Genomic DNA, 27057 nt, shown 5'->3' on the forward strand with positions numbered 1-27057 from the left:
GGTAAGAATCCGCCTGCCAATGCATGCGACACAGGTTCGATCCCTGGTCCGGGAAGATCCCACATGCCACGGAGCAACTAAGCCCGTGCACCACAACCACTGAGCTTGCGCTCTAGAGCCCGCGAGCCACAACTACTGAAGCCCACGTGCCTAGAGCCCATGCACCGCAATGAAGAGTAGCCCCCACTCGCCAGAGAAAGCCCGCACACAGCAACAAAGACCCAACGCAGCCAAAAAAAAAAAATGCAGTGAGCTGCCTCTGGTCCCCTCCCACCTTCCTCCTGCTTCTCACTCTTTCCTAAGATCTCCTCTGGGCTTCTGAAGTCCCCTCTGTGAGGGACTTTCTTCTCCCAGCTACAAAGCTGACACTTTGAAAGAACTGCACCCGCTGGCACCCCAGGTGGGGCCGGCGCACACCGCAGCCACCTCCTCCAGGGCACGCCTGGCTCTCAGCAGGCCAGGGCGCACCTGCTTGATCCCAGTGGCGAGGTGTCCGGAGGCCCGAGCTAGCCAGGGCAGCAGATCAGTGCACGGAGTCTTCTCCTGGGGGAAGGGGGCTCAGGTTGCTTCATCTGCACTGGTGCCAGCTCCCAGGGTGCCAGTCCTGTCTCCCTCTCCCCTCTGATCCCTCCCAAGAGATGTCAGCACGAGGAAGGTCCTTCCTGGCGGAGATGGACCCACTGCACCTGGAGGGAAGGAGTTCCCTGGGGCTCAGTATTCAAACAGGGGCTGGAAATTCTACCCTTCTGTTTCCAAGATTCTATCATTTGATTCTAAGATTTTTATTATTTTTTTTGCAGTATGCGGGCCTCTCACTGTTGTGGCCTCTCCCGCCGCGGAGCACAGGCTCCAGACGCGCAGGCTCAGCGGCCATGGCTCACGGGCCCAGCCGCTCCGCGGCATGTGGGATCTTCCCGGACCAGGGCACGAACCTGCGTCCCCTGCATCGGCAGGCGGACTCCCAACCAGTGCGCCACCAGGGAAGCCCGATTCTAAGATTTTAAGAAATTCTTATTCTTTTTGGTTTTGTTTTAACCGACTTTTGACCATTAATACATTGACATGGTTCAAAATTACAAAGGTACAAAGAAGTAAAAAATGTAAATCTCCCTATTATCTTTCCAGAAATATTTTAAGTACATACAAATGTGTGTGTATGTGTGTGTGTGTGTATATATATATATGCACACATTTCCTTTTTCTTTAAACACAAGTAGTAGCCTATTATACCCTCTATTTTGCACCTTAAGAAAATAAAGTTGGGGTAGTATTTTTTTTTTATTGAAGTATAGTTGAGGTACAATACTATAGAAGTTACAGGTATACAATATAGTGATTCACAATTTTTTAAAATTTATTTTATTTTTATATTTATTTTTGGCTGCATTGGGTCTTCGTTGCTGTGTGCAGGCTTTCTCTAGTTGCCGGGAGCGGGGGCTACTCTTCGTTGCGGTGCGCGGGCTTCTCATGCAGTGTCTTCTCTTGTTGCGGAGCACGGGCTGTAGAGCGCAGGCTCAGTAGTTGTGGCACATGCATGGGCTTAGTTGCCCCGCGGCATGTGGGATCTTCCCGGACCAGGGCTCGAACGCGTGTCCCCTGCATTGGCAGGCGGATTCTTCACCACCGCGCCACCAGGGAAGCCCCTGATTCACAATTTGTGAAGGTTATGCTCCATTTATAGTTACTATAAAATATTGGCTACATTCCCTGTGTTGTACAATGTATCATCATAGCTTATTTTATACATAACAGTTTTATGAATAACAGTTAATCCCCTACTCCCATCATGCCCCTCCCCGTTCTCTCTCCCCACAGAAAATTCTTGGAGCTCCCTCCCCTTCAGTACAATAGGAGCCTTCCCATCGGTGTCCATCCCTTGCTCCTGTCCCACCATCTAATCCCTAGTTCCCTAATCTAGCCAGTCCCCTGTTGCTGGGCCTGATCAACATCCCATTTAACTTTCAGTTCCCTGGCAGCACAGTGTGGCAGTGACCTGTGTGGGGAATTGCTGGGTAACGAGTGTGTACTTTTGTAATTCGGATAGTTCCTGCCAAACTGCCTCCTTGCCAGGTGCCACCAATTCATGCTCCCTCAGTAATGTATGATTGTGCCTATAAAGTGTTCAGGGATTTCCTGGCTTTGCCAGTCCCAGTGGGTGAAAATGGTACCTCAGTGTAGTGTTTTCTTTTTTTTTTTTTATAAATTTATTTTATGTATTTTTTATTTTTGGCTGCGTTGGGTCTTTGTTGCTGCGCACGGGCTTTCTCGAGTTGCGGCGAGTGGGGGCCACTCTTCGTTGCGGTGCGCAGGCCCCTCACTGCTGTGCCTTCTCTTGTTGCGGAGCACGGGCTCTAGGCGCGTGGGCTTTAGTAGTTGTGGCTTGCAGACTCTAGAGCGCAGGCTCAGTAGTTGTGGCTCGTGGGCTCCAGAGCGCAGGCTCAGTAGTTGTGGCCCACGGGCTTAGTTGCTCCGTGGCATGTGGGATCTTCCCGGACCAGGGCGCGAACCCGTGTCCCCTGCATTGGCAGGTGGATTCCCAACCACTGCACCACCAGGGAAGCCCTAGTGTTTTCTTTTCATTAATTTTTATTGGAGCATAGTTGATTTACGGTGTTGTGTTAGTTTCTGCCGTACAGCAGAGTGAATCAGTCATACATATACATATATCCACTCTTAGATTCTTTTCCCATATAGGTCATTACAGAGTATTGAGTAGAGTTCCCTGTACTGTACAGTATGTTATTAGTTATCTATTTCATGTATGGTAGTGTGTATATGCCAATCCCAATCTCCCAATTTATCCCTCCCTACCTTCCCCCCTTGGTAACCATAAGTTTGTTTTCTACATCTGTGATGCTATTTTTGTTTTGTAAATAAGTTCATGTGTACCATTTTTTTAGATTCCACACATAAGCGGTATCATATGTCTGGCTTTCTCTTTCTGACTTACTTCACTCAGAGTGACAATCTCCAGGTCCATCCATGTCACTGCAAATGGCATTATTTCATTCTTTTTAATGGCTGAGTAATAATCCATTGTATATATGTACCACATCTTCTTTATCCATTCATCCGTCAGTGGGCGTTTAGGTTGCTTCCATGTCTTGGCTATTGTAAATAGTGCTGCAATGAACGTTGGGTTGCATGTATCTTTTCAAATTATGGTTTTCTCTGGATATACACCCAGGAGTGGGATTGCTGGATCATATGGTGACTATTTTTAGTTTTTTAAGAGATGTCCATACTGTGTATTTTTTTTTTTTTTTTTTTGGCTGTGTTGGGTCTTCGTTGCTGCACACAGGCTTTCTCTACTTGTGGCGAGCAGGGGCTACTCTTCGTTGCGGTGTGCGGGCTTCTCATTGCGGTGGCTTCTCTTGTTGCAGAACACGGGCTCTAGGCACACGGGCTACAGTAGTTGCAGCATGCGGGCTCAGTAGTTGTAGCTCACGGGCTCTAGAGTGCAGGCTCAGTAGTTGTGGTGCACGGGCTTAGTTGCTCTGCGGCATGTGGGATCTTCCCGGACCAGGGATCGAACCCGTGTCCCCTGCACCGGCAGGCGGATTCCTAACCATTGCGCCACCAGGGAAGTCCCAAACATTCATTCATCCATTCATCTGGCTGCGCCGGGTCTTAGTTGCAGCATGCAGGATCTAGTCCCCTGACCAGGGATCAAATCTGGGCCCCCTGCATTGGGAGCGCAGAGTCTTAACCACTGGACCACCAGGGAAGTCCCTCCATACTGTGTAGTTTTTTTTTTGTTTTTGTGGTATGCGGGCCTCTCACTGCTGTGGCCTCTCCCGTTGCGGAGCACAGGCTCTGGACGCGCAGGCTCAGCGGCCATGGCTCACGGGCCCAGCCGCTCCGCGGCACGTGGGATCCTCCTGGACCGGGGCATGAACCCACATCCCCTGCATCGGCAGGCGGACTCTCAACCACTGCGCCACCAGGGAAGCCCATACTGTGTAGTTTTAATTTGCATTTCCCTTATGATGAGTTAGGTTCAGCATCTTTCATCTGCTTAAATTGACATTTCCTTTTCTATAAACTGTCTCCTCATATCATTTGCCCTTTTTGCTGTGAGGTTTGCCTTTTGCTTATTAACTTGCAGGAGCTCTTTATAGATTTGGAAAATGAGGCCTTTGGCTGATGAACTGCAAATCATCCTTCCTAGTTGTCATTCATCTTTTGACTTTGCTTGCTGTATTTTTGCCACAGGAATTTTTTTATCCTTAAGGATTTTTTATGCTTAGGGATTCTGTCATCTCTTATGGCTCCTGGGTTTCGTGTCAGAAAAGTCTTTCCCACTCCAAGATTATAAAAAATTTCCCTGTGGTATCATTTGGTAATTATGTTCCTACTTTTTTTAACATTTAACTTTGTTGTCCTTTTGGAAGTTATTTTAGGGTACAATGTGATCTTACTTTGTGCTTTTCAGATGGCTTCTCAGTCCCAGCTCTCTGTTGAGTAATCTGTCCTTTCCACTCTAATTTGAGATGCCATTTTTATCATATACTAAATATTTTTATGTATTTAGATCTGTTTCTAAGCTTTTTATTTACTTTCATTTATCTCTCTGGTCCTATACCAGTACCATACTTAATGCTATATAGTTTTTTTGTTTTTGTTTTTGGTTTTTTTTGCGGTACGCGGGCCTCTCACTGTTGTGGCCTCTCCCGTTGCGGAGCACAGGGTCTGGATGCACCGGCTCAGCAGCCATGGCTCACGGGCCCAGCCGCTCCGCAGCATGTGGGATCCTCCCGGGCCGGAGCACGAACCCGTGTCCCCTGCATCGGCAGGCGGACTCTCAACCACTGCGCCACCAGGGAAGCCCCAATGCTGTATAGTTTTATGCTATGTTTTCATCACAATCTTTATTCTGAGAGTCTCCAGTTCCCCCTGAATCCTGAGGAGGGGAGGGCTGGAGGACAGAGGGCCTCTGGGCAGTGCGGGGAGGGAGCTGCTTGCGGCAGGCTGGGTACTGTGAGTGGATCTAGATGTCCACTTGGGGCCCTTCCCCCTCCTCCCCGGTCCTCCCAAAGCTCCTATTTCCCAGAAACCCCTCCCAGGTGAGCCTCCAGGAAAAGTCCAGGGATCCAGGACGTGAAGAAGAAGGTGGAAGGGTACTTGGGGGCTTTGAAGTAAATAGGAGGTGGTATCCCTGAGATACCCCCCCTCCTACCCCACCTACCACCCCAGCATCAGTTCAGGTGCCACTGCTGTGAGGGGCTTTGATCACAGCTCCCACCTCCCTAGGCCGTCCCCATCAGCACCCCCAGTGAATCCAGACTTCCTTCCAAACAACCGGCCCAGGCTCCACAGTTCTTCCTGGTGTCTAGCCTCTATCCCTCTAGTTGCGGTTTAGGAAGGCACATTCATCCTGCGTGTCAGGTACGGTGCCACAACCATCATTTATTGGGTTACATGTGAGGGGCTTTCCACACTGTATTTCATTTACTGCTTGAAATAATCCTGTTTATTTGATATTATGTCCACTTTAAAAAATTATTCCACTAACATTTAGTAAGCACTCATTATTTTGGTGCCAGCCATGGTGCTGAGCATTTCTCTTGCATTTTCTCATTTATCTTTCCAAATCCCTTTCAGGTAGGCGCTCAGTCTCCCAATTTCACAGCTCAGGAAACATGCTTTGAGAAGTTAACCACCCCCATTAGGCACAGTCACCGAGGGATGTGACATAAGTGGGTCCCTGAACCCTGGGCCAATCTGCCACTTAGACCACAGAACCCAGATTCCAGCTACCCCCGCCGACCTGTCGGCAGAGCTGGTTTCCAACTCCTCCGGGTCCCAGCACCCGGGCAAGGCTCACTGAATGAACGGACGTAGCTCCCGTATCCTCCACCCCTCCTGCTGTCAGTCACAAACCACAGTGCCTCCAGCACAGAAAACCCGAGACCGCTTTCTCAGAGGCTTCCCCTGGGCCTTCTGGGTGGGATGTATCCTTTCCAGTCAGACTTGAGGAAGGGTGGTAGAGCTGTTGGGAGCCAGCGCTGTTATCGTGGCTTAAGGACGGCGTGTGTGGGGAAATCCCACAGAACTTGACCACTGCAGTAATGCTGTGGAGCATAAGGTTGCCACTACAGCCACTGCAGGATTCAGAGAGGATAAAATTTTTCATTGCATTAGGATCCTTGGAAATCAGTTTTATTACAAGTATTTCCACTAGCAGTTAAATACTGTGATAAAATGCTCAGAGGTGACCCTTCAGAGATGCTTGCTATGGCCTGGAGGGCAGCAGGGGGCAGGGAGCCTGTGTGTTGGGGTGGGGGGGTTGGGAGGATGCTCAGGGATGGTTAGGACACTCATGGGCTCCCTCCACTGCAGTGTGACATCCCAGAAAGAGCACGACCTCCGAGACGGGCAGAATGGGGTTTGCTTCTGAATCTGCCCCCCTTCAAAGCTACGTGACCAAGCAAACCCTGAGGCTCTCTGAGCCCCATTTTCCTATGTGTAAAATGAAGACGGTAACATCTCAGCTGGGATTTTACGAGGATAAACATGAGCAAGCGGAGTGCCTCCCGCAGAGCCAGGCACACTTGGGCCCTCTATGCACCTTCGTGTCTCTCATTCCCGTGTCCTCTGGACCGGCACGTCACAGTCCGTAAGAGCTCCTATCCGTCTCAGCCTTATTACTGCTTCTTATTGGAACATTTGTTTCCAGGCTGATGGGCTGGAACGACAAACCTCCAAAGGCAAACTTAATCCCAGACGGGGATGAATCTTCCCTGCCTGGCAGGGAACGAAGATGGATCAGCCTCTGTCTCTGGCCTGACGAGCTAGAAACTCAATTTAGAGCTTGTTTGGTCGTTAGAGGGCTCTCACAATGCTGCTGCCTCCAGGAGAGACACTGTCAGAAGAAAAAGAAGGCGAGAGCCCTGCTGGCAAAGAGAGCAGCTGGGAGCAGGCAGTAGGAAGTCAGGAGGGCCGGATGTGGCGGTCTTGGCAGGCGCCTATGGAGAGGGGCTGCGGAAGGCTTCGGGGTAGAGGTGTGAGCTGAGTTTTACGAGGCAGGCCTGGCGGTGTGGAGAGCTTGGGCAGAGTGAGATCCAGGGCCCAAGGCAGGGACCCTGGGGGGTAACCAGAAACCAGGCATTACTTAGTTTGGGGGAGCGTCTTATGTTACATGACACACTTCAGATCCCATCTGTCCCCAGAGCTTTCCATCCCATGAAGGTTCCATCTGGTGTTCCGTCAGAGCTGTACTCCTCACTTCCTCTGGGAGGGCAGCTCCCATAACACATTAGAGGCTGGAAGCTAGGAGGCTGAGGCTGAGAGCAGGCCTTGGCAACGGGGCGTGTGTGGGGCAGACCCCTGCCTCACCTCTGCTCGCTGTAGCCTGAAGGCCAGGCTGGGTGTCAGCCTCCTGCGAGGGGGCCTGGCTCCTCAGCCTGCTGCCCTGCAACCTGGGCAGGTCCCCCTGTGCCCCATCTCCTGGGGAGCCTTGGTCTCCTCACCTGTCACGCTGGATGAAAGGTGGCTGGGCAAGGCCTGGGACGGGACCTGCTGGGCTCAGGGAGGCCCCCCATTTGCCGAGTGTATTCCCTCCTCACACCCTGAGCCCTGGGGCCATGCCCCACCTTAGCCCAGCTCCAGCCCACCTGTCTTCTCTCCACCCTCCCTTCTATTTCTCCCGCGGTCCCTTCTTCACTGGGTCCGCCTGCCCTCTCCTGCCTCTGCTCCTCTCACTGTCCTCTGCACGGCTGCCTCTGGCTTTCTTCCAGTGCCTGCCTCTGCCCTGCTCTGTCCGTCTCTTGTACTCTCTACTCTCCCCTTTCCGTCTCTCAGCCTCTCGCTCCGTCTCTCTACCTTTGCTCTCCCTCTCAGACACACTGGGGACCCTTGGGCCGATGGGGCTCTGACACTGCCCTGACCCTCTGGTGGCTCTTCCCCTTCCAGATGGGGCTGGTGGCCATCCTGGTGGCTACGGTGGTGGCCATGTCAGCTGTGGCCCAGCTGTGGGAGGACGAGTGGGAGGTGCTGCTTATCTCCCTGCAGGTGAGTGGGGGTGGGGACGGGGTGGCTGCTTCCCCAAGACCCTCAAAACAAGACAGTGCCTTTATGGTCACTCCCGTTTCTCTAGATCAAGGTCCAGAGGAAGTAGGGAGGGGTCCACACCACATAGCAACTCAGAGGCGGGGAGGGTGCTACAATCCGGGGTACCTGGACTCCCAGTTTCCTCCACTGAAAAATGGAGACACTTTCCTGCCCCGTGGATAGAGACAGGCCGTAAGGACGTTGGTAACCAGAGGGTCTGGGCACAGCTGGGAGCCAGCAGTCTCTCTTGTCCCTTCCTGCACACAAGGGCACAGCGCCATTCCTGCACATGGGGGCCCTGGTCGCCATCACTGCGCTCTCCTGGATCGTGGCAGGACAGTTTGCCCGCGCAGAGCGATCCTGTAAGTATGACTGGGCAGGACCTACCCTCCGTGTGCTCCACGTACCAAGGCCAGCTTGTCCTGCCCCCGCCTGGACGTTACCTAGGTAGCCTGGGGATATGGCGCGGCCCTTGCTCTCAGTGTGGGGAGTCCCGGTTCACAGTCCCGGCCTGCAGGTTCCACAGAGGTTGCAGCCTCGGCCTTGCGTGTTTCTTCCTCTGTGTCTCTACATGTGTGTGTGACTTAGAGGCCAGGTTCACCTTCCTAGCAAGAATGGGGGGGTCCTCTTGGTGCAGGGTCCCCTCAAAGCATCTGGGTCCTGACAAGTAGAGGGAGGAGGGGTCCAGCACACCCTGCCAAGCTGCCCGGGGCTCATGGTTGGGCCCATGTCTGCAGCCTCCCAGATGGCCATTCTCGGTACCTTCTTCACCGTGGTGTTTGCCCTCTACCTGGCCCCTCTCACCATCTCCTCTCCCTGCATCATGGAGAAAAAGGACCTGGGCCCCAAACCTGCCCTCATCGGCCACCGCGGGGCCCCCATGGTGAGTGCCACTTGTGGGCCCTAAAGACTGGGGTGAGGGGTGGGTGGAGCTGCCATTGCAGAGGGGAGACAGGCAAAAAACCTAAAACCTATCTCCTTGTAGGGAGGAGCTTGCAGGGAAATGTATATAATACACGTAATGTAATAATAGCCACAAGTTTTAGCCCTTTTTGGTGGTGGTGGTGTTGGGGGGTGGGCGTGGGAGGGGTTTAATGGAAAGGGTTGGTGAAAAGGCTGGAGAGTTTCAATGGCATCAAGTCCTGAAGAGCCCGAAGGCATCTGGTTTGAAAGATTTCACTTTCATCCTGAGGGCCCTGGAGAGATGCAGGAGGGTTTTAGGCCAGGCCCAGATACTGCCAGGTTGTAGGTTAGGAAGGCCCAGGAGAGAGAGAGTTGCTGGGTGTGGGGAGGGGAGCAGGGCCCAGGGGTTGGGACAAAGCAGCAGAAAAACCCTCCAGGCTGTGCAGGCAAGAGAGCTGGGTGCAGCTGCAAGCCCACTGCTAAAGGAAAACATTTGCACCGGGTGGGACGGAGAGTGGAAGGAGTCAGAGTCAGCACCTGCTCCTTCTCTCCACCCCTGTGACCCCGCAGTAGGCCTTCCCCTCGAGGGAGTATGCACCAGAGCCAGGCTTCCAGGCCCCGTGGCAGCTGTGGGAGGCAGGGCCTATTCTATCTCCTCTGTGCCTAGTTTGCTCATCTTGTCCCCTGGGATGATGGGAGTGTCTGCACCGTATGGCCACAGGAAGCAAGAGTTAGCATGTGTGATGTGCCCAGATATGAGTCTGGCTCACAGAAAGTAAGAGTTATGCTTTCCTGTTACCTCGGGCAAGCCCTCCTGCTTCTCTAGACTGGGTTTCCTGACCTACGAAAGCCTTGAACTTTGGTTCTCAACAGATGCAGTACCACTCATCACCACCAAGGGGCACTTGAGGGCTCTATGAGAGCTTTTCTTGGTTGTGGCAGTAGTTGGGAGTTCCATGGTATCCTTGAATTTCAGGGTAGTCTAGGGGGCCTCACGAAGTAAGCATTTAAAGGAGGCGTCACGTCGGACAGGGCTGCAAATCACCATTATTGTGCCCATTTCCTAGATAAGGCTTAGAGACCTGCGCCCCTGAGCTGGACCCTGGTGCCCTCCCATCACACCCCATGCTGCTCCTGGCACCTCCTGGAGGCAACCAGCTAGAAAGGCCATGGTTTTTGGAGTCAGAGGATCTGGATTTGGGGTCCAGTTTTGCCACATGCTGCCCGTGTGTCTGGCGAGTTGCTGGTCCCCTCCAGGCCTCCCTGCTGCTGGCTTTTGTAAGGATAAATTAGGAGGACAGCCTTCCAGGAGGCAGAGCCCCATATTATAGCTGCTTTTCTTTCCATGACCCGTATTACCCACCCCACCTGCTCTGGAGGCCACAGGACAAGAGGGTGGGGTGTGCTAAGGCAGGAAGCGGGGGCAAACGGAAGGAGTGGGGTGGCCCCATGTGGATTGTTGTTTTAGCAGAAAGATTTCAAACATTCACAGAAGGGGAATGAATAGTATAATGAATCCAACACCACCTTCACCATTTATCAACATTTTGCCATTCTTGTTTCATCTATCGCCCTGCTTTGTCTTTTTTGAAAGCAAATCCCAGGTATTGTATCATTTTATCCATGCTTACTTCAGGATGTATCTCTAATGCATAAAGACCTTAAAAACAGAACTACGCCACACTGCCACTATTACACCTAACCAAATTAATAATCATTCCTTAATACTCTCTAATACTGAATCAGTGTTCAGCTTTACTTTGTCTCAAAAATATCTCTTTATAATTGAGTTGTGAAAAATCAGAATCCAAACAGAGTCCGTGTGGTACAGCTGGCTGGGATGTCTTCTAAGTATCTTTTAGTCTATAATAATCTCCCTCCCTTTTTTTCCTCATATGCTGTTTATTTGTTGAAGAAACTGAGTCATTTGTCCTGTAGATTTTCTCCCATTGTGCATCTGGCTGATTGCATCCTGGTGGTGGCCCTTGAGGGGCTGGTGTGGGTGTCAGACACAAGTCCTCCCTGTGTCACTGTGAATGCATGAGTACCAGTGTCTACACCTGTATGTCTGCCTGTGGGAGGTTTTGACTCTGGGTCCACACATCTGTGTGTGGTAAGCCCAGGTGCTCATCCCTGTCTTGGAGATGGTATCTGTGTGCCCTGGACGGGGGTGTCCTTCCTATGTGGGTAGCCTGTGTGCATACTTTAATATTTGGTCAGACTGACTCCAAAGTTGGGCCTCTTAACCACAGTGGTCTACCACCATGAGTCTGTGACGACCACGCCCACACATGCACACTTCTGACAATACAGCCCTATCTGCCTTTAGGCCTGAGGCAGTAGCAACCCTCTTTCTTAAGGAGGCCAGCACCTAACACAGGGAGATCTGAGTTTTAAAAGCCTCCAGAAAAGAGATTTTGCCCCTCCCAAACACTTCCTCCTTCCCCCAAGGGTCTTCATGGCCCCTGCTACGCTCTTTGTGTCTACCCCCAGTCTACCTTCTGCCACGTGGGAGGGGGGCGTTGGTACCTCTCTGGTGGTCACTTGTGGGATGCCTGGCCACAGGGCATTTAGAGGTGACTGAGCAGGAACCCCACCGAGTCCACACCTGGACGCCTCTGTGGGGTCTCACCCAGCCCACTTGACCGGGAGACAAGGCAGCATATCCCCCAAGGCTGCTCTGCCCTGCAGAAAGGGGAAGAAAGGAACTCACATTTCAGAGACTGCTGACGTCTGTTACCTCAGCTATGAGCTTGGTAATATTAGTCCATTTTATAGCTAAAGAAACCGAGGTCCAGAGGGTGAGGTGTGATGGGCCCAGGTTGGTGACTGGGAAGGGGAATTGCTCCTTCTCAGCTTCAAAGCCCTTGCCATGCCAGGCCGCTTCCCAGACGAGGGGAGTGTGTTACATGCTGGGGAACAGCATGGCCGGAGGAAGAGAAGATGGGAATGAGCATGTCTTGGTGAGAATGGGATGAGCCATGGGAGCCCTTTCCACCCATCCCTCACTGCCAGAAGTCTTCCCTGTCTTGCATCCCGCACTGCACATGGTCCTAGCCCAATCCTTGGTATGGTGCTGACCCCTAGTGGCAGCAAAGGGCATGACAGGATCACCAGACCAAACAACTAGGGAGACTCGGAACCCCAACTCCCCCAACTGGAAGGATACTCAGAGAACAGTGTACATACACCGCCAAAGACCAGATGGGGAAACTGAGGCCCATAGGATAAAGAGATGCACCAAAGGTCACAAACCTAGTTAATGGCAGAGTCAGGCCTAGAACTAGGATTTTCTGATGTGTATGCTATAGGGTAACAGTTGTCATTTGTTAAGCACTTACTCTATATCAGGCAACGTGCTAGGGGCTTTTAATCCTTATAACAGTCTAGGAGATGGTCTTGTCATGTCTGTATAGATGAAGAAACCAGTCACCCCACTGAAACTCTGCCATGCTGTCTACCCTGTCCTCTCCCTTGGGGATCTCCACCTGGACTCAAGGTGTAACCAGGAGGAAACTTGGCATTCAGCCCAGCCCAAGACTGCATAGAGGCAGAAGACTGTAAAAAAGCCCTCCACCCCCGACATTTATATACATCAACACTAACCATCCCTGCTTCTCTCTCCCCACCACCAAAAAAATCTATGAGGTAGGCATGATTTAACAGATGAGGAAACGGAGCTTCAGAGAAGCTGTGTGGATGCCCAGGGCTCCACAGCTACTGCTTAGAGGAGTGGAATTAGAACCGGGTCTACCCCAGCCTCCCAACGTGGAAGAGTTTCTGTGGGTCGGGGAGCGGTGCTTGAGCTAAAGCTTGGCTCTCCCTCACCACCACCTTCCTCCCCAGCTGGCCCCAGAGCACACGCTGATGTCCTTCAGGAAGGCCCTAGAGCAGAAGCTGTACGGACTCCAGGCTGACGTCACCATCAGGTAAGCGTGGGGCTTGGGAGGACAGCACCTCTTTTCCTCCTCGATGCAACCACACCCGGGTTTCTGCTGGAGACACGTCTGGTCCCGGAGTCTTAGAGATGGGAGAGCGGAGGCGTGGATTATCCACTGCAGGGCAGGCACCATGTTTATGCAAATAGATTTTGTGCCATACTCCAGGATATAAAATAGAGAAAAAAACAGACACCTGATTCAAGCAGGGTGGAGGTAGGGACCTGGAGTCCTGCCACAGATCCACTTAATGGAAAGACTAGCTCTGTACGGCTCAGCAAAATGGAGCGCAAACACTCTGATGAGTGGAATCAGCAAGGTGCAGAGTGATACGTTCACGGTGATGTCAATTATACTTTTAAAGACCACATAAAAGTGATCTGTACAATTTCTACATGTAGATTGTAAGTATGCGTTTGTAAAAAGGGCAAGAAGTGTCCATACTGATCTGATAACATCATGTCTGAGAAGCGGAGGGGGGCAGGGTACTGGGTACCAGTACTGGGAGGGGTACCACGGTGTGAGGATACCATTCCCATTGTAGACATTATAGAATTGTGTGTTTATCAAAGCTTTCTAGCAGGTGGTAGAAAAATGCCTTGAGGAGGGGTAGCACAGGTGCCTTTTACTGTTCCACGCTAAGGCACCTTATGGGGCTACTGGCAGCCCCAGCAGAGTGGGGTAGACCGGGATGATACCAGGGTGGAACTTGTCAAAGGGGCCTGCATTTGCACTCTTCTCATTATGGCATCACGTGGACTGGGTTCTAAGCCAGGTTCCACCACTTACTGGCTGGTAGGCCTTGAGTTTGATACTTCTGTCTCCAGCCTCAGTTTCCCTATTATTAAATGAGATAGCCTCTACCTCCCAGGGCTGCTGAGAGAATACGCTCAGCCCTCCCTCCTCAGCAGTGCCCACCCCCATCTGACCCTCAGAGAGAGCCAAGGGATTCACTTACTGCCCACTGACTTCCCTGTGCAGACGGGGAACCTGAGGCCCAAAGAGGGGCAGAGCGGGCCTGGGTCCCTAGGTGGGCTGGTGTAAGTGGGTGGGGAGGAGCGGGCGAGGGACCTGGGTGGGCAGTGACTCCGCAGCCCCACCCTCCCACAGCCTGGACGGCGTGCCCTTCCTCATGCACGACGCCACCCTGCGCCGCACCACCAACGTGGAGGAGGAATTCCCGGAGCTCGCCCACAGGCCCGCCTCCATGCTCAACTGGACCCTGCTGCAGAGGCTCAACGCTGGCCAGTGGTTCCTGAAGGTCTGGCAGCACCCGTCCCAGTCCTAGGCATGGAAAGCATGGTCAGGGACTCCATGGTGAGGGCCAGGGGCAGCCCTCAGCTCAGGTGACCTTCACATGCTGAGCTTCCTTGACTCACAGCCAGGCTGGTTGGCGGCCTCCTTGGGCTCCTGCCACTGCAGCCCAGCTGTCATGGTTGTCACTACTTGTTCTGGTTCTGCCTCCCCTACCAGAAAAAGTTGATTTTGATTATAATAGTTAATAGCTAAAATTGTTAACACTGTAAAACTCTAGAGGAAGTTGGTTCTCTGGTCTGAAGTGCTACTGAGAGAAAAACGGACTGGGGTCTGGGATATGTTCCAAGCAAATCATTCTTTTGGCAAGCAGACTGGGATAGAGAGGTTATGGTTGGGTTCTCCTAGAGGTCCCAAAGGGCCCCAGCCTTCAATGTGCCTGACTTGCACACACCAGCCGACACTGGCAGTTCGGTCGTCTCCAAGTTCCATAGCCAGGAAGGCATGTGGAGGCCCCATAGGACTGGTGAGACAAACATGTGTGTCCCTGTCTCTGCCAGACGGACCCCTTCTGGACGGCCAGTTCCCTGTCACCGTCCGACCACAGGGAGGCCCAAAACCAGTCCATCTGCAGCCTAATGGAACTCTTGGAGCTGGCCAAGGGCAATGCCACGTTGCTGCTCAACCTGCGTGACCCGCCGCGGGAGCACCCCTACCGCGGCAGCTTCCTCAACGTCACGCTGGAGGCCGTGCTGCACTCCGGCTTCCCCCAGCACCAGGTGAGGCCCTGCAGCCCAGCCCCACCCAGCTCTGTCCCCAAGGAGCTGAGCTCCGCCCAGCCCTGCCCCACCCGCAGGGAGACCAGGCCTGCCTGGAGTCCCGCTCACGCAGTAAACTCACCGTGTCCCCTCTCCAGACCTTAGGGTTCCACATTTGTGAAATGAGGGTAGCATGCCCCACGCCTCCCTGACAGGGTCATCATGGGGCCAAGAGGGAAATAAGAAAAGCGTTTAAAATGTACAAAAGAAAAAAAAAATGTACAAAGGGCAGGAGCAGGGCCAGATTCTTCGGAACATGGTACTTCCATGAAGTGTTACCTACGTGATACCTGGGGATCAGAAAAATACGATTCCAACTATGAGAGCACACAAGACGCTGGTGGCCACATGCACAGTAGCTGACATTTGGGGCCTTATCGGTCTTGTCCTGACTAGGGTCTGGAGGGGGATCTTCCTGAGGTGTTGCCAAAGCAATTCCCAGCCATGGCTGGGACCAAGTCATCCCCCGGAGGTGGTTACTACCTGAAAGCTTTCACTGCGTGCCAGGTCCCGCCTCTTTTAACCCCTCCAGGTGCTCCACGAGGGACAGACACCCTAACCCCATTGTATAGAAGGGAAATCAGAGGCAGCTCCTCTCCTGCTTGCAGGTCCTGTGGCTGCCTAACAGGCAGAGGCCCTTCGTGCAGAAGGTGGCTCCTGGCTTCCAGCAGACATCGGGCTCCAAGGAGGCAGCTGCCAGCCTGCGGAGAGGCCACATCCAGCGGCTGAACCTGCGCTACACTCAGGTGTCCCGCCAGGAGCTCAGGTGCCCACCCCATCCTGCCCAGGCTCACCCAGAGGACTGGACACACAGGCTCAGGGTTCAAAGAGGAGAGGTTGAGAACATCAGGCAGACCTGGGTTTGTATGTGAGCTTGGCCCTCTGAGAGCGGAGTTTCCTTCCTCCAGGGACAGTTTTGAGGACGGCATGAGGTTGTGAAGGGCCATGCTTTACAGGCTTCCCACACTGGCCAAAGGGCCGACCAGCCTCTGTCCCTGCCCCACAGGGACTATGCATCCTGGAACCTGAGCGTGAACCTCTACACAGTCAATGCCCCGTGGCTCTTCTCCCTGCTGTGGTGCGCAGGGGTCCCGTCTGTCACCTCTGACAACTCCCACACCTTATCCCAGGTGCCCTCCCCCCTCTGGATCATGGTGAGTTGGGGATTGTTGGGGGTCCAGGGAGCTGCCTATGGCTTCCAGGGCTGGGGGGCAGGCTCCACACCCGGGCTCCCTCTAGTGAGGTCTCAGGGGTGGGGGGAGCACCTGAGGGGACAGGCTTGAGGCATGAAGAAGATTCTCCTGACCTCTGGGCCTGCACCAAGGTCTGGGGGGTAGGAGGAACCTTGGCCTGAGCCACATGGGGAAAAACACCAAAGGCTCTAGACAAATAAACAACTACTTGGGTTTTGGGGGGGTTTGGAGATTATTGTTTTGTTTTAAAGGAAGGGAAGTCATTGGGAAAAGAGGGCAACGAGGCAAAAATAGGGAACATTAAAATCTTCTCAGAGATTACAGCCAATAAAACCAGCTTTCAGTTGGTTGACCGACTGAGCACCTGAAGACAGGCCTGTGTTCCAGTCCCAGCTCTGCCAACCAGGGGGCTTGGGGAGCCCTTGACCTCCCTCCTGTGCTCCCACTGCCACTTCCCTGAGGTCATGAAAGGCAGATGGAGGGTCTCATTATGGCTAAGATGATGCCGTGTCAGTGAATCAGATCTAGGTTTTGGGTGGTTAGCTCCATCCCCGCCCATTGTCTTTTAAAACCTCTGAGGGCTCAGCTCGGACTGAGATGAAATAACTGACTGGCAGCAGTAGCTATGAGCACACTCTGATTCAGGCCACAGGAACTGACCAACAGCAAAAAGTGCCCTAGCCCACCTCCACAGTTTACCTGAGATCAAGGGGGTGTGAGGCCTGGCTGCTCTGCAGGCTTCACCCTGCTGGGCCCCTCTCTATGGCCCCCTGGAGGGGAAGCTCCCACACTCCGCACCCTACAATGACATGTACTCTTACATGCACATGGATGCCACATACCTCTTCACATACCCACCTGTGCACCTGCTTGTCACGTCACACCCTCTCATTCATCTATCTGTCTTTCATATTTTGGTTCTTGCATTAAGCCCCTTTAAGCACATAAATCCTCTAGGTTTAAAACACACCACCTCTACAGTGAACACTGCACAGATCTCTTTTATCCTACACACACACCCCACCCCAAACCCCAGGCCCACTCCTACAAAATATAATCTCAAGCCCCCAAGCCCCCTCCAGGTCCTCCTCTGCCCCTCCCTGATGGTGACGTGCGATTCTCCTGCCCATGGGCCCTTGGTCTGGAGCCCTGGTCTGGACCAGCCGTGACTGGAAGCTGGTTGTGGGCCATCTGTCCACAGCCCCCGGACGAGTACTGTCTCATGTGGGTCACCGCCGACCTGATCTCCTTCATCCTGATCGTTGGCATCTTCGTGCTCCAGAAGTGAGTAGGCCCTGACCACCTTCCGCGGCCCTCCCTGCCTGAGACGGGCCAGCTCCCGCCCCCAGCCAGGTGAACGCCCTCCTGAGCCCTGGGCCGGGAGATGTCCTCGCCAGACCACCCTGTTCAGGGGAGAAGGAGGCCTCCCTGTGGCCCCCAGCCCGTCCCCCTCAGCCAGAGCCCAGTGGCTTCTGGAATGAGCACCCAGCTGGGAGCCCAGAGCCAAGCTGGGCCAGGATGTGCTGTGTAGACTCTTTGGTGAGTTTCAGCTCCAGGGGGGGCTCCTCTCTAGGCTTGTCTCCCTGCCTGTCACCCAGGGCACAGGTTTCCACAGCACTCGGGCCGGGCTCAGACCTCCCCACCCACCCTCCAGGACGACAGCTGGGGGTGGTGGTCACAGTGGGAGTGGGTGGGTCCTGGGGAGGTTTTAGGGCCAGGCGGGGCCCCAACCCAGCCATGAAGTAGCAGGCTGGGTTTTACTCTTGACTGATGTTCTCTCTCTGTCCCATACTGCTCTGATCCGGCGCATGTCCCTCCTCTCTCTCCCCCCTCCCCACTCTCTGCTGCACTCTGGCATCTCACAGCTATCACTTGATCAGGTAATTCTGGTGTGGTCCTCCTCCTGTTCCTCTCTCTCCCTCCTCGCCGCCCCCTCTCCACCTCCCTCTGAAAGGCTGCCTCCTGAGGAGCCCTAGGCCCAGGTCACCCTCCCATACACCTCCCCTGCCTGAAGCCGCCTTCCCATCCTTGCTCTCGTCCTCTCCCTGCAGTCCTCCCTTCTCTCTCCCCACTTTGCCGTGTGTGTCCCTCTGCTCTCTCTCCCTCCCGCAGACAGGGAACCAGCATTTCCTTGCAGGTTGCTGACCTAGCCTCTCTCAGCACCAGAGCGTCTCCCTCTGGGGAGGGGCTCTGCTTGGGCCACCCCCCACAGCCTGGCACTTTGGGCAAGGCCTTCCCCAGTGCCCGGCGCACAGCCTACCAAGTTCTGTTTCTCCCTGCCACCTGTGGCCCTCCCACTCCCAGTTTGCCTTTCCCCTCGCTCACTCTGTTTATCTTTCTCTCCACCTCTCTTCTTTCTTTCACTTTCTGTCTCTGACTCCCACCCCACTGCTCTCCCCCCATGAGCACAGCCTCCCGTACTTTCCCCTGGGAAATACCCACAGTGGTTGAGCTTCCTGTCCTAGATGTACCTCACTGCAGAGACACGGGCCTGACACTTTCCTCCTGCGTTTAACGTTAATTTCCAAGATGAGACCTTGGTCTTGGGGGTGCAAGTTCCCTTTGGTCAGGTGCCTTGGGCCCTCCTAGGTCAGTCATCTTCACTGACCAACTTCTAGGAGGAGGAACTCTGTGCTCACTGACTGTGGGACTGAGCCCAGCAAAGGGCCATTTGCCTGGTCCCTCCACCATCCTCTCAGTCGGCAGATGTCCACATGTGCTGGCTGGTGCTGTGCTGGGCCTTCTTCCCCAGGGTGCTCCACCGACACGCTGGGCCACTCAAGATACAGCCAGGGCAGCATCATCGTCTTCCTGGGGGGTCAGGCAAGGCCTGATGGAGGAGAGGACCCTGGGGGAGAAGTTCATTTCCCTGTGGTCCTCATTCTTCCATTCATTCACTCAATGATACTTAGAGCACCCACCACACAGCAGGCATTGGGCTTGGTGCCAGGCACGCAGCGATAAATAAGAGACCCTATTGCTGTTCTCAGGGATGCATAAGAGACCCTATTGCTGTTCTCAGGGATGCGTAGGGCGGCCAGCCCAGCCAGAGGTTGCCTTCCCCCCTGCCTCCTGCTTTCCCCTTGTCTGTCTGCTCTGTTCATCCACCTGTCTGCCTGTCCATCTGTCTGTCCATTTCTGCTGTGCTGATCCCATCTGGAAACTGATCTCCCGTGGAGTCTGGGCTCCCTCCACCCACTCCAGCAGGGCGTCGGGCCCTGGGGGGTTGGGTTTTTGTTTCCAAGCTGATCCCCACTTCCCTGAGTGGGGTTGGGGGTCCGGTGAGTCCTTCTGTTTAGGTTGCAGGAAGAATCTAAGTTCAGAGGCCAGGGATTTGGGGCTAGTTCAGAGGAACTGTAACAGCAAGCACTGTGCCCTGAGCCGGACGAAGGAACCCAAGTCCTCCCGGCTCTGCCTGGTCCCTGCACGCCCTATGCAGCCCCACCTCTCAGCCCATTCAGTTTTGCTCCCACCTTGCCCCAGCCATTAAAGGGGTAATGCTCCAGCCTGTCCCTCTCCACTAGGGAATATGCACCCCACTCTTCCAGGGCTGTTGGAACAGAGCAGCAGCAGGCCCCTCCCCAAGTCACTCCAGCACCCTTGCCTTGTGATGCCATGAAGACAAGCTCCCCGCTGTCTCCCCTCCCCTCCCTGCTTTCCTTCACTTCCTCTCTGGGGTTCCTCACTGGCTTCACTCAGCCTGGTCCTGATGATGGAGCTGTAGGCGACATCAGCTGGGACTCCCCAAGATTGGTTTGCACTCCAGGGTGGGTCATCAGTCATGCCTGCTAAGCCCCCACCCCCAAATTTGTCCAGGTGTGTAACTGGGGGCACCTGACACATACCTAACCAACCCCTAACCATCCTCCTGGGCAAGGGGAGCGGATCTAGGGGTCTGGAGGTAAGAGGGCTGGAGAGCCCTGGCTGACAGTCAGCAGACTGATTCAGGCCCCAGCTCTGCCCTACTCTGGGCCTCAGTTTCCCCGTCTGTACAGTCGGACAAGAGTCCTGCTGGTCTCTCAGGCCAAATCCAGAGAGTCTGTGGAAGTGGGAAGGATCCCTTCTCCAAGGAAAGGTGGGGAAGGACCTGATGCCCACGGGGCCATCTCTGCAGGTGGCGCCTGGGTGGCATACGGAGCTACAACCCCGAGCAGATCATGCTGAGTGCCGCGGTGCACCGGACCAGCCGGGACGTCAGCATCATGAAGGAGAAGCTCATCTTTTCAGGTGTGCAGCTCCGCAGACAGGTTGAGTCAGGCTCTGGGCTCTGTCCTCTGCACCCCACATGTGCAGACGGGTGTGTGTGCACACATTTCACACACAGCACATACAGGTAGGGACACGGCACAGACATAAGTATACCCACCTAGCTTCACGCTCACACTGGTACAGGGGCACACATACACACACACACACGGAAATGCATACCCGTCCACATGCAGCCCTCAACTCCAGGTCCTGTGGCTCAGTGTCAGCCCCAGGGGTAGTGGGCAAGGGTGACATGCAGGGGTGGGGGCAGGGCTGGAGGCCCATCCTGCCATGCTGGTTCATACACAGACCCCACAAACGTTGATTCCACCCCTGCTTGCTGCCTGTTGACGTTCCCAGATTGATGGAGGAGGCAGCTGTATAAACAAATACATGGAAAGGTAGGTGTCACTGAGCTCTAATAGATGGGGGTGCTGAGCCAGAGTGGGGTACAAGGAGGAGAGAGGGGTTCAGAGTTCCCTGGGGCAGTGAGGAAGGCTTTGGGGCCCACTCTGTGAGGAGGTGATGTAGTTGAAATGGGAAGGAAGGGTAGGAGGGTGACGGGTTTGAGGTGAGGGCTGGGCGAGCAGAGGGAAGGAAGGGCATTCGAGGCAGGAACAGCATGTGTTCAGAGGTAGTGAGGGAGCACTCCTTGCCATGGCTCGAAGGCAGGGCCTCTGGCTGACTCACCCCAAGATGGCGCTGGGGAGGCACTTCGGCCTCAAGTGTGTGGTCAGGAGCTTGGGCTTTGTTCTGAAAGAAGAGGAGGGTAACAGACAGATTTGTCTTTGGTACAGTGGGGCTGTAACAAAGTACCACAAACTGGGTGGCTTAAAAACAGATGTATTGTCTCACAGTTCTGAAAGCTAAGAGTCCATCATCGAGGTGTCAGCAGGGCTGTGAGGGAAAGATCTGGTCCTGGCCTCTCCCGTTGCCTTGTAGATGCATCTCTGTGTCCGAAGTTCCCCTCTTTACAAGGACACCAGTCATTCTGGATTAGGGCCCACTCTAATGACCTCATATTAACTAATTACATCTGCAATGACCTTATTTCCAAAGAGGGTCACATTCTGAAGTGCTGGGGTTTAGGACTTCACTATACGAATTTGGAGGGAACACAATTCAATCTCTCTCTTTTTTTCTTTTTTTGTTGGCGCCACAGGGCTTGTGGGATCTTAGTTCCCTGACCGGGGATCGAACCCGTGCCCCCCTGCAGTGGAAGTGCAGAGTCCTAAACACTGAACTGCTAGGGAATTCCCCACAATTCAGTCTCTAACGAGTGTGGAGGGTGGGTTAGAAGGGGAAGCTGGAGGCAAGGAAACCAATAATTCAGATGGGAATTGTGGGAATGGAAACAGGAGAGGAGAGATTTGAGAGATATTTAGAAGCCAGATGGACCTAGATTCAAATCCCAGCTTATCCCCCGAGCTGTGTGAACAAGAGCATATTACCTAACCTCCCTCACCATCAGACTCCTCCTCTGTAAAATGGGCTAGCTCCCCCTCACAGAGTACCTGTGAGGGTTAGTGCCACGCCTGGCCCAGACGGGTGCTTGGTAAATGCTGCCCGAGTGAACCAGAGCCCAGTGGGGGGTGCTTGTGGGTTTAGTGGGGCTGGCTCCAGCGACTGTGTGAACATCCACTCATTTATTCACTCTTTTATTTAGCCCTTCCTTCAACAGACGCATGCCAGGCCCTGTGTTAGGTGCTGAGGATACACAGATTCTTGCCTTTGGGGTACTTAATTCCTCCTACCCTCGCTCAAAAACCCTCCTTCTCCTGGGAGCCTTCCCTGAGCACCAAAGCGGGGTTGGAGGGCTTCCCCCGGCCTCCCACAGCTCTCTGGCAACACTGGGGAGCTCCTGGAAGGAGGAGTCCCCAGGCTCCTGTACTGTGCCTGGCCCAGGGAAGTCAGGAGGGGCGGGTAGCATGAATGGCAGGCAGGAAGCCAGCACTTCGGCCTGTCAGGTTCTGCACCTCCCTGACCCCCGCCTCTCTGTAGGGACAAAGGCCATTCATTCACCTAGCACCTTCTCATCACTGGCCCTGAAGAGTCGCCGCAGGCCTCACCTGCTGCCCACTCCTGGTTGCGAGGTCTTCTCCAGGAACCCTCAGCCCCACCAAGGTGCTCTGAGTCCCCTTGGGGTGTGCTTAGCTCCCCTCAGCAGACCTTTTCTAAGCCTCTGCTGTGTGTCCAGGACTGTACCAGCCACTGGGGACACTGATGCCCAGACCTCATCCCTGTCCTTGAAGTACTCCAGCCGATGGGGGCCATAGATGGTGACATTACAGGTGGGGCAGGGGGAACAGGGTGGTCATGAGGAGGCCCCATCCCAGCCTGGGGGCAAAAACAGAAATGAGAAGAATTTAGCCAGATTTTAAGAAAAGGAAGTGTTATCGGGAGGTCATGCCCAGGAGACAGGCCAACATGTGCAAAGCCCTGAGGAGAGTAAACACATGCGTGCCAAGCTTAAGAGGGTGCAGATAGTTTTCTGTGGCTGGAAGGTGGAGTTCCAGGGAGAGGAGACTGAAGTGCGACCAGAGTGTTTGCAGAGACTGAGAAGGGCCTTGAATGCCAAGCTCAATAGCATACCTGAAACCCGAGGTTTCATTCCTCCTAGTGGCTGACCAGGAGTGGCTCCAGGCCACCCTTTCCCACCGCATCTGCCAGCTATCTATCCACTCCTCTCCTCCCTGCACTCACATTCTGCCTCCTTCTGGCCCAACAGAGATCAGCGATGGCATGGAGGTCTCCGATGAGCTCTCTGTATGTTCAGACAACAGTTATGACACATACGCCAACAGCACCACCTCCCCTACGGGCCCCCAAGGGAGCGGCAGCCGCGCCACGACCCTCACAGACCGGAGTGGGCGTTAGCTGAAGACCCGTCTGTCCAGCCTGTACCTCATGTGGAGACAGGGGAAGCCCACAGAGCTGGAAGAAGCACGCTCTGGGAGCTGGCTCCACAGTCTCCTTGTTGGCTCCAGCCCCTTGTCAGCCTCTCAGATGACCCTGCGGGCCTGGGGCTCCTTTTTCTGGGAAGTTTGGGGCTCGGGACCTGGTCCACTCTCTGAGGCCCTCCCTTGCATCCTGACCGGGAAGCTTTGAAGGGTCACTGGGCCATGCCGTGCCCCCTGCGGCAGTGGAGGACGTGGAGCCTGCGTGTGCCCACGTGTGTCTGTCCTCCTGTCTGTGCTGTGAGGAAACCACCTTCTCTGTGTTTCTCCTGCCTCAAGGGCCTGCGCTAGGCCTCTGCCCCAGCACGTCTGCTCTTCCATCAGTCTCAAAGCACAAGGAAGCTTGGCCCAGGAGCAACGCCTGCTACAGTGGTGGAGACACTCCTCTCCTGCCAGCCTCCTGCTGCCGCTGGCCCTGCCCCAGGAGAGGGTCCGAGCCATATCCCCTAGGAGCAGCTGGAGGTGGCAAGAGCAGGCTCGGGGCTGCCGGATCCACACCCAGGAGATCCACAGACTGACATGACCTCAGGTTCCCACGTCAGTGGCCAAGGGCAGGGGCCACCTGCGAAAAGTGTTATGGCATGGTCAGGGGTGGGTATGTGGCCAAGGAGGCCTTCAGCAGAGGAGCCTGAGGGGCCTCGGCCAAGATGATTAAAGCTGCCATCTTGACACTTGTCATATCTGAATTGTCAGTGGGAGGGTGGGGACAGAGCTTGCTGGGTTTGGGATTCGGGTCCCATGACTGAGGAAGAAGCATTCTCAGAAATGAATGGGAGAGTGGCAGGGTGGTGGAGCCCCTCCCCTGCATCACATGGCACTGGGGCTTCCTTAACAGCACTGGGCTTGGGGGCAAGTGTCCCCATGTTGTGGTGGAGGAGACAGTCTTGCAGAGGTAAAGTGACCATCCGGAGCCACACAGCTTAGAACTGGCAGAGCCAGAATCCCACTCAGGCTGTGTGCCTTCCGTAACCAGCTGGGAATGGTAAGGCAGATGGGGAGGGCTCCCTGGTCCGATGTAGGACTGGGCAGTGGGACGAGCAGGTCCCTTCGTGGCCACATGGAGGCTTTCTGAGATCCCTGGCCTATGGAGGGACAGGCCCTCAGCCAGGAGTTGCCTCTCCCCCATGGGGGAGGTTCAGCTTTGAAGAGGCCCATTCCCATTCCTGGCACAGTGGGGCACCTGGGCTGAAAGCCAAAATACAGCCCCTGGGACCACAGATGCCCCTGTCTTTCAGTCCTTGGACCTCTGCCCTCTGCCCTCCATGAGAAGGGATCTGTAAATCCCATCTTTGTCATAAAGTCTGCATGGTCTTGGGTGTGTCCTAGGGGAAAGGAGGGGACTGAACCCCAGTTTCATCCTACATTAAATAAACATGGTGCTTCCTGGGAGCCAAGGGATGTGTCTCTTCTCCAAACAGGGGCCTTCTGAATAGAATTCTTGGGGTCTGGAGCCTTCAGGGAGGAAAGGAAAAGAAACCCCTCCTAATGCTGGAACCCAGACTGGGCCCCCCACATTAACCTCTAGGACTGCCCCTCTGGGAACTATCGGGGGACTCACCCTCCTTTCCCCCTTTCAAACATCTGCCAAGTGCTCCCTTCCTGGGGCAGAGGTCAGCTCCCGGCTCTCCCTGGGCATGAAGAAATGTACGTGAAACCTGGACTGTCCGGACCAGCAGTGGGGCACACTGCCCTACCCAAATGCCCCAGTAACCTCCTCTCCAGTGTCTGGCAGGCCTGCCCAGGAAAACAGAACCAATCTTTCATGGTAGCCCCTCCCTGTCCAGTCAGTGCCCCTGGGTCCACTGGCTAGCATGTCCCAGGCTCCTGGCTGGCCACACTTGGGCAACTTGAGTCATCCTAGGGTCTTTCAGAAGCAGGGAGAAGGGGCTGGGAGTTCTGAGTGGAACAGCCTGTCGGCATCCCACTCTCACCAGGGCCCTACACTGTACCCCTCCACTCCCCAGTGCAGAGGCAGTCCAGCAGTCTCCCCTCACCCCAAACAATGGAAGGAGGATGGAGGCCATCCCCCAGCTAGGCCGATAGCTGAGCCCTTCACCCTCAGCTGAGCCCACAGCCTGTGGTCAACCCTGGCTCGTGTCCCTTGACCTGAGGAGTTACTGAGAAGGCCACCTTCCCAATGCCCTCCTCGTGACCTCTCCCTGTCTACTGAGGACAGCCTGACTGCCCTTAACAGGGAAACCAGAGACAGGGCCTCTCCCTTACTGCCATCTCCACAGACCCACTCCTTGCTTCCTCCCTTGGACCTTAGGGGGTAAGGCCTCTCCAGGCCGAGCCCAGCCTCCACCTTCGCCAGGGCCCTCCCTGAACCCTCAGCCCCTCTGTTCCAGGTATTTAGGTGCCCAAATCTCTCACATCCTTTAACATACAGCAATATATACAATCCCTTTTTAGGGGGAAGCAGGATACACCATTCCCTGGAACACAGTCGCCAGAGCAGACCCTCCCCCAGGCCTCAGGACACATGCTTGGCCGTCATCACAGTGACCCCTCCCATCACTTCTAAGCCTTGCCAGGGGCGGGGACGGGGCGGTTCCTGCAGGATCCCAGCCTCACCAAGTCCACCTGGCAGATGGCTTTCACTTACAAACCCCTCTTGAGTTCACAGCACCTCAGTAAGACAGGCAGAGCAGGAACTATGACTAGACTATTGCTCCTGCCAAGATGAATAGCTGGAGCTAAGGGGGACTTAGTGATCTGCCTGGAGCGGCACAGAGAATCCCGGCAGTACCAGTACCACCTCCCAGGTGCCCTGTGCCCATCCGGGCTCTCATCAAGGCATCCTCCTCCCAAACTGCTGCCCTCTTCCGTGAAAGCAGATTTCCTCACCTGCCCCACAGACACCAGGCCCTATGGCCCTTCGTAGAGGCAGCAAGTGAACAGACACCAGCCTATGGAGCTGCCTCCCTCTGGCTCCAGGCCAGCCCAGAGCTGCCTCGTTCTCTCCCCACGTCCACCAGGCTGGCCCAGCACCACCATGCCCACTTCACTGTGCTCCCTCCACGGTGGGTACATTGTCGAGGGAAAAACACCTCAGCCATACCATACCACAGACCCAGGACCACACGCTGTCCACACACACAGTCCACACGACACAGCCCGCCGGTGTACGCAGACAGACCCCTGTCACACACAGAAATGATCATAGAGAGATGCTGACACAAAGACAGGAACACACAATGCATATAACCAGATACACAAAGTCGCACAATGACACATCTGCTGTCAAGCAGGAACACAGAGCACAGAGTCACAGAGGCAGGAGGGATACCTAGACCTCTAAGCTGTGCAGTTACATTCTTAGGCACACCTACAGCTACTCAATCACACCCACCCCGATGCCACAGTCACCACGTCCCCATGCACTCCCACACGCACGTACAGGTACCCTGGAACGCCTGCATGCGCACACACACACCCTCACATCCATGTATCACTCAGGGGCACAACCAGCACCAGGTCACCCCCAATCCAGACACACGGATCCGAGTTGCACACACAGTCAATCCCACGCCTACTCCTGGGTCCTCCCTTCTCCCCCTCCCAGGGCTGATCCAAGAGTAGAACAAAAGCCCTGTGTCCCCTCCTCCCCTTCCCCCTTAACTCTCCTCTCCCCCTCCCCCCACCCCTCCCCCCACCCCCGTCAGCGTCCATCCCCTTTGTCCTCCTGCAGTTG

General features: G+C 54.7%; 1 protein-coding gene across 1 annotated transcript in view; it reads left to right on the forward strand.

The window, feature by feature from the left end:
* GDPD5 (glycerophosphodiester phosphodiesterase domain containing 5) overlaps nucleotides 1-23645 on the forward strand; it is a 90200-nt gene extending 66555 nt beyond the window's left edge. Inside the window, exons 7-17 of the mRNA XM_060018258.1 lie at nucleotides 7915-8013; nucleotides 8321-8414; nucleotides 8790-8935; nucleotides 12802-12884; nucleotides 14004-14154; nucleotides 14708-14926; nucleotides 15574-15731; nucleotides 15972-16119; nucleotides 17360-17442; nucleotides 20273-20385; nucleotides 23135-23645. Of these exons, the coding sequence (XP_059874241.1) occupies nucleotides 7915-8013; nucleotides 8321-8414; nucleotides 8790-8935; nucleotides 12802-12884; nucleotides 14004-14154; nucleotides 14708-14926; nucleotides 15574-15731; nucleotides 15972-16119; nucleotides 17360-17442; nucleotides 20273-20385; nucleotides 23135-23283 (1443 nt within the window). The 3' untranslated portion in view covers nucleotides 23284-23645. The remainder of the gene's footprint in view (nucleotides 1-7914; nucleotides 8014-8320; nucleotides 8415-8789; nucleotides 8936-12801; nucleotides 12885-14003; nucleotides 14155-14707; nucleotides 14927-15573; nucleotides 15732-15971; nucleotides 16120-17359; nucleotides 17443-20272; nucleotides 20386-23134) is intronic.
* Nucleotides 23646-27057: the final 3412 nt, after the last annotated feature.

The sequence above is a fragment of the Delphinus delphis genome, chromosome 8 (assembly GCF_949987515.2).
Source record: "Delphinus delphis chromosome 8, mDelDel1.2, whole genome shotgun sequence".
NCBI lineage: Eukaryota > Metazoa > Chordata > Mammalia > Artiodactyla > Delphinidae > Delphinus > Delphinus delphis.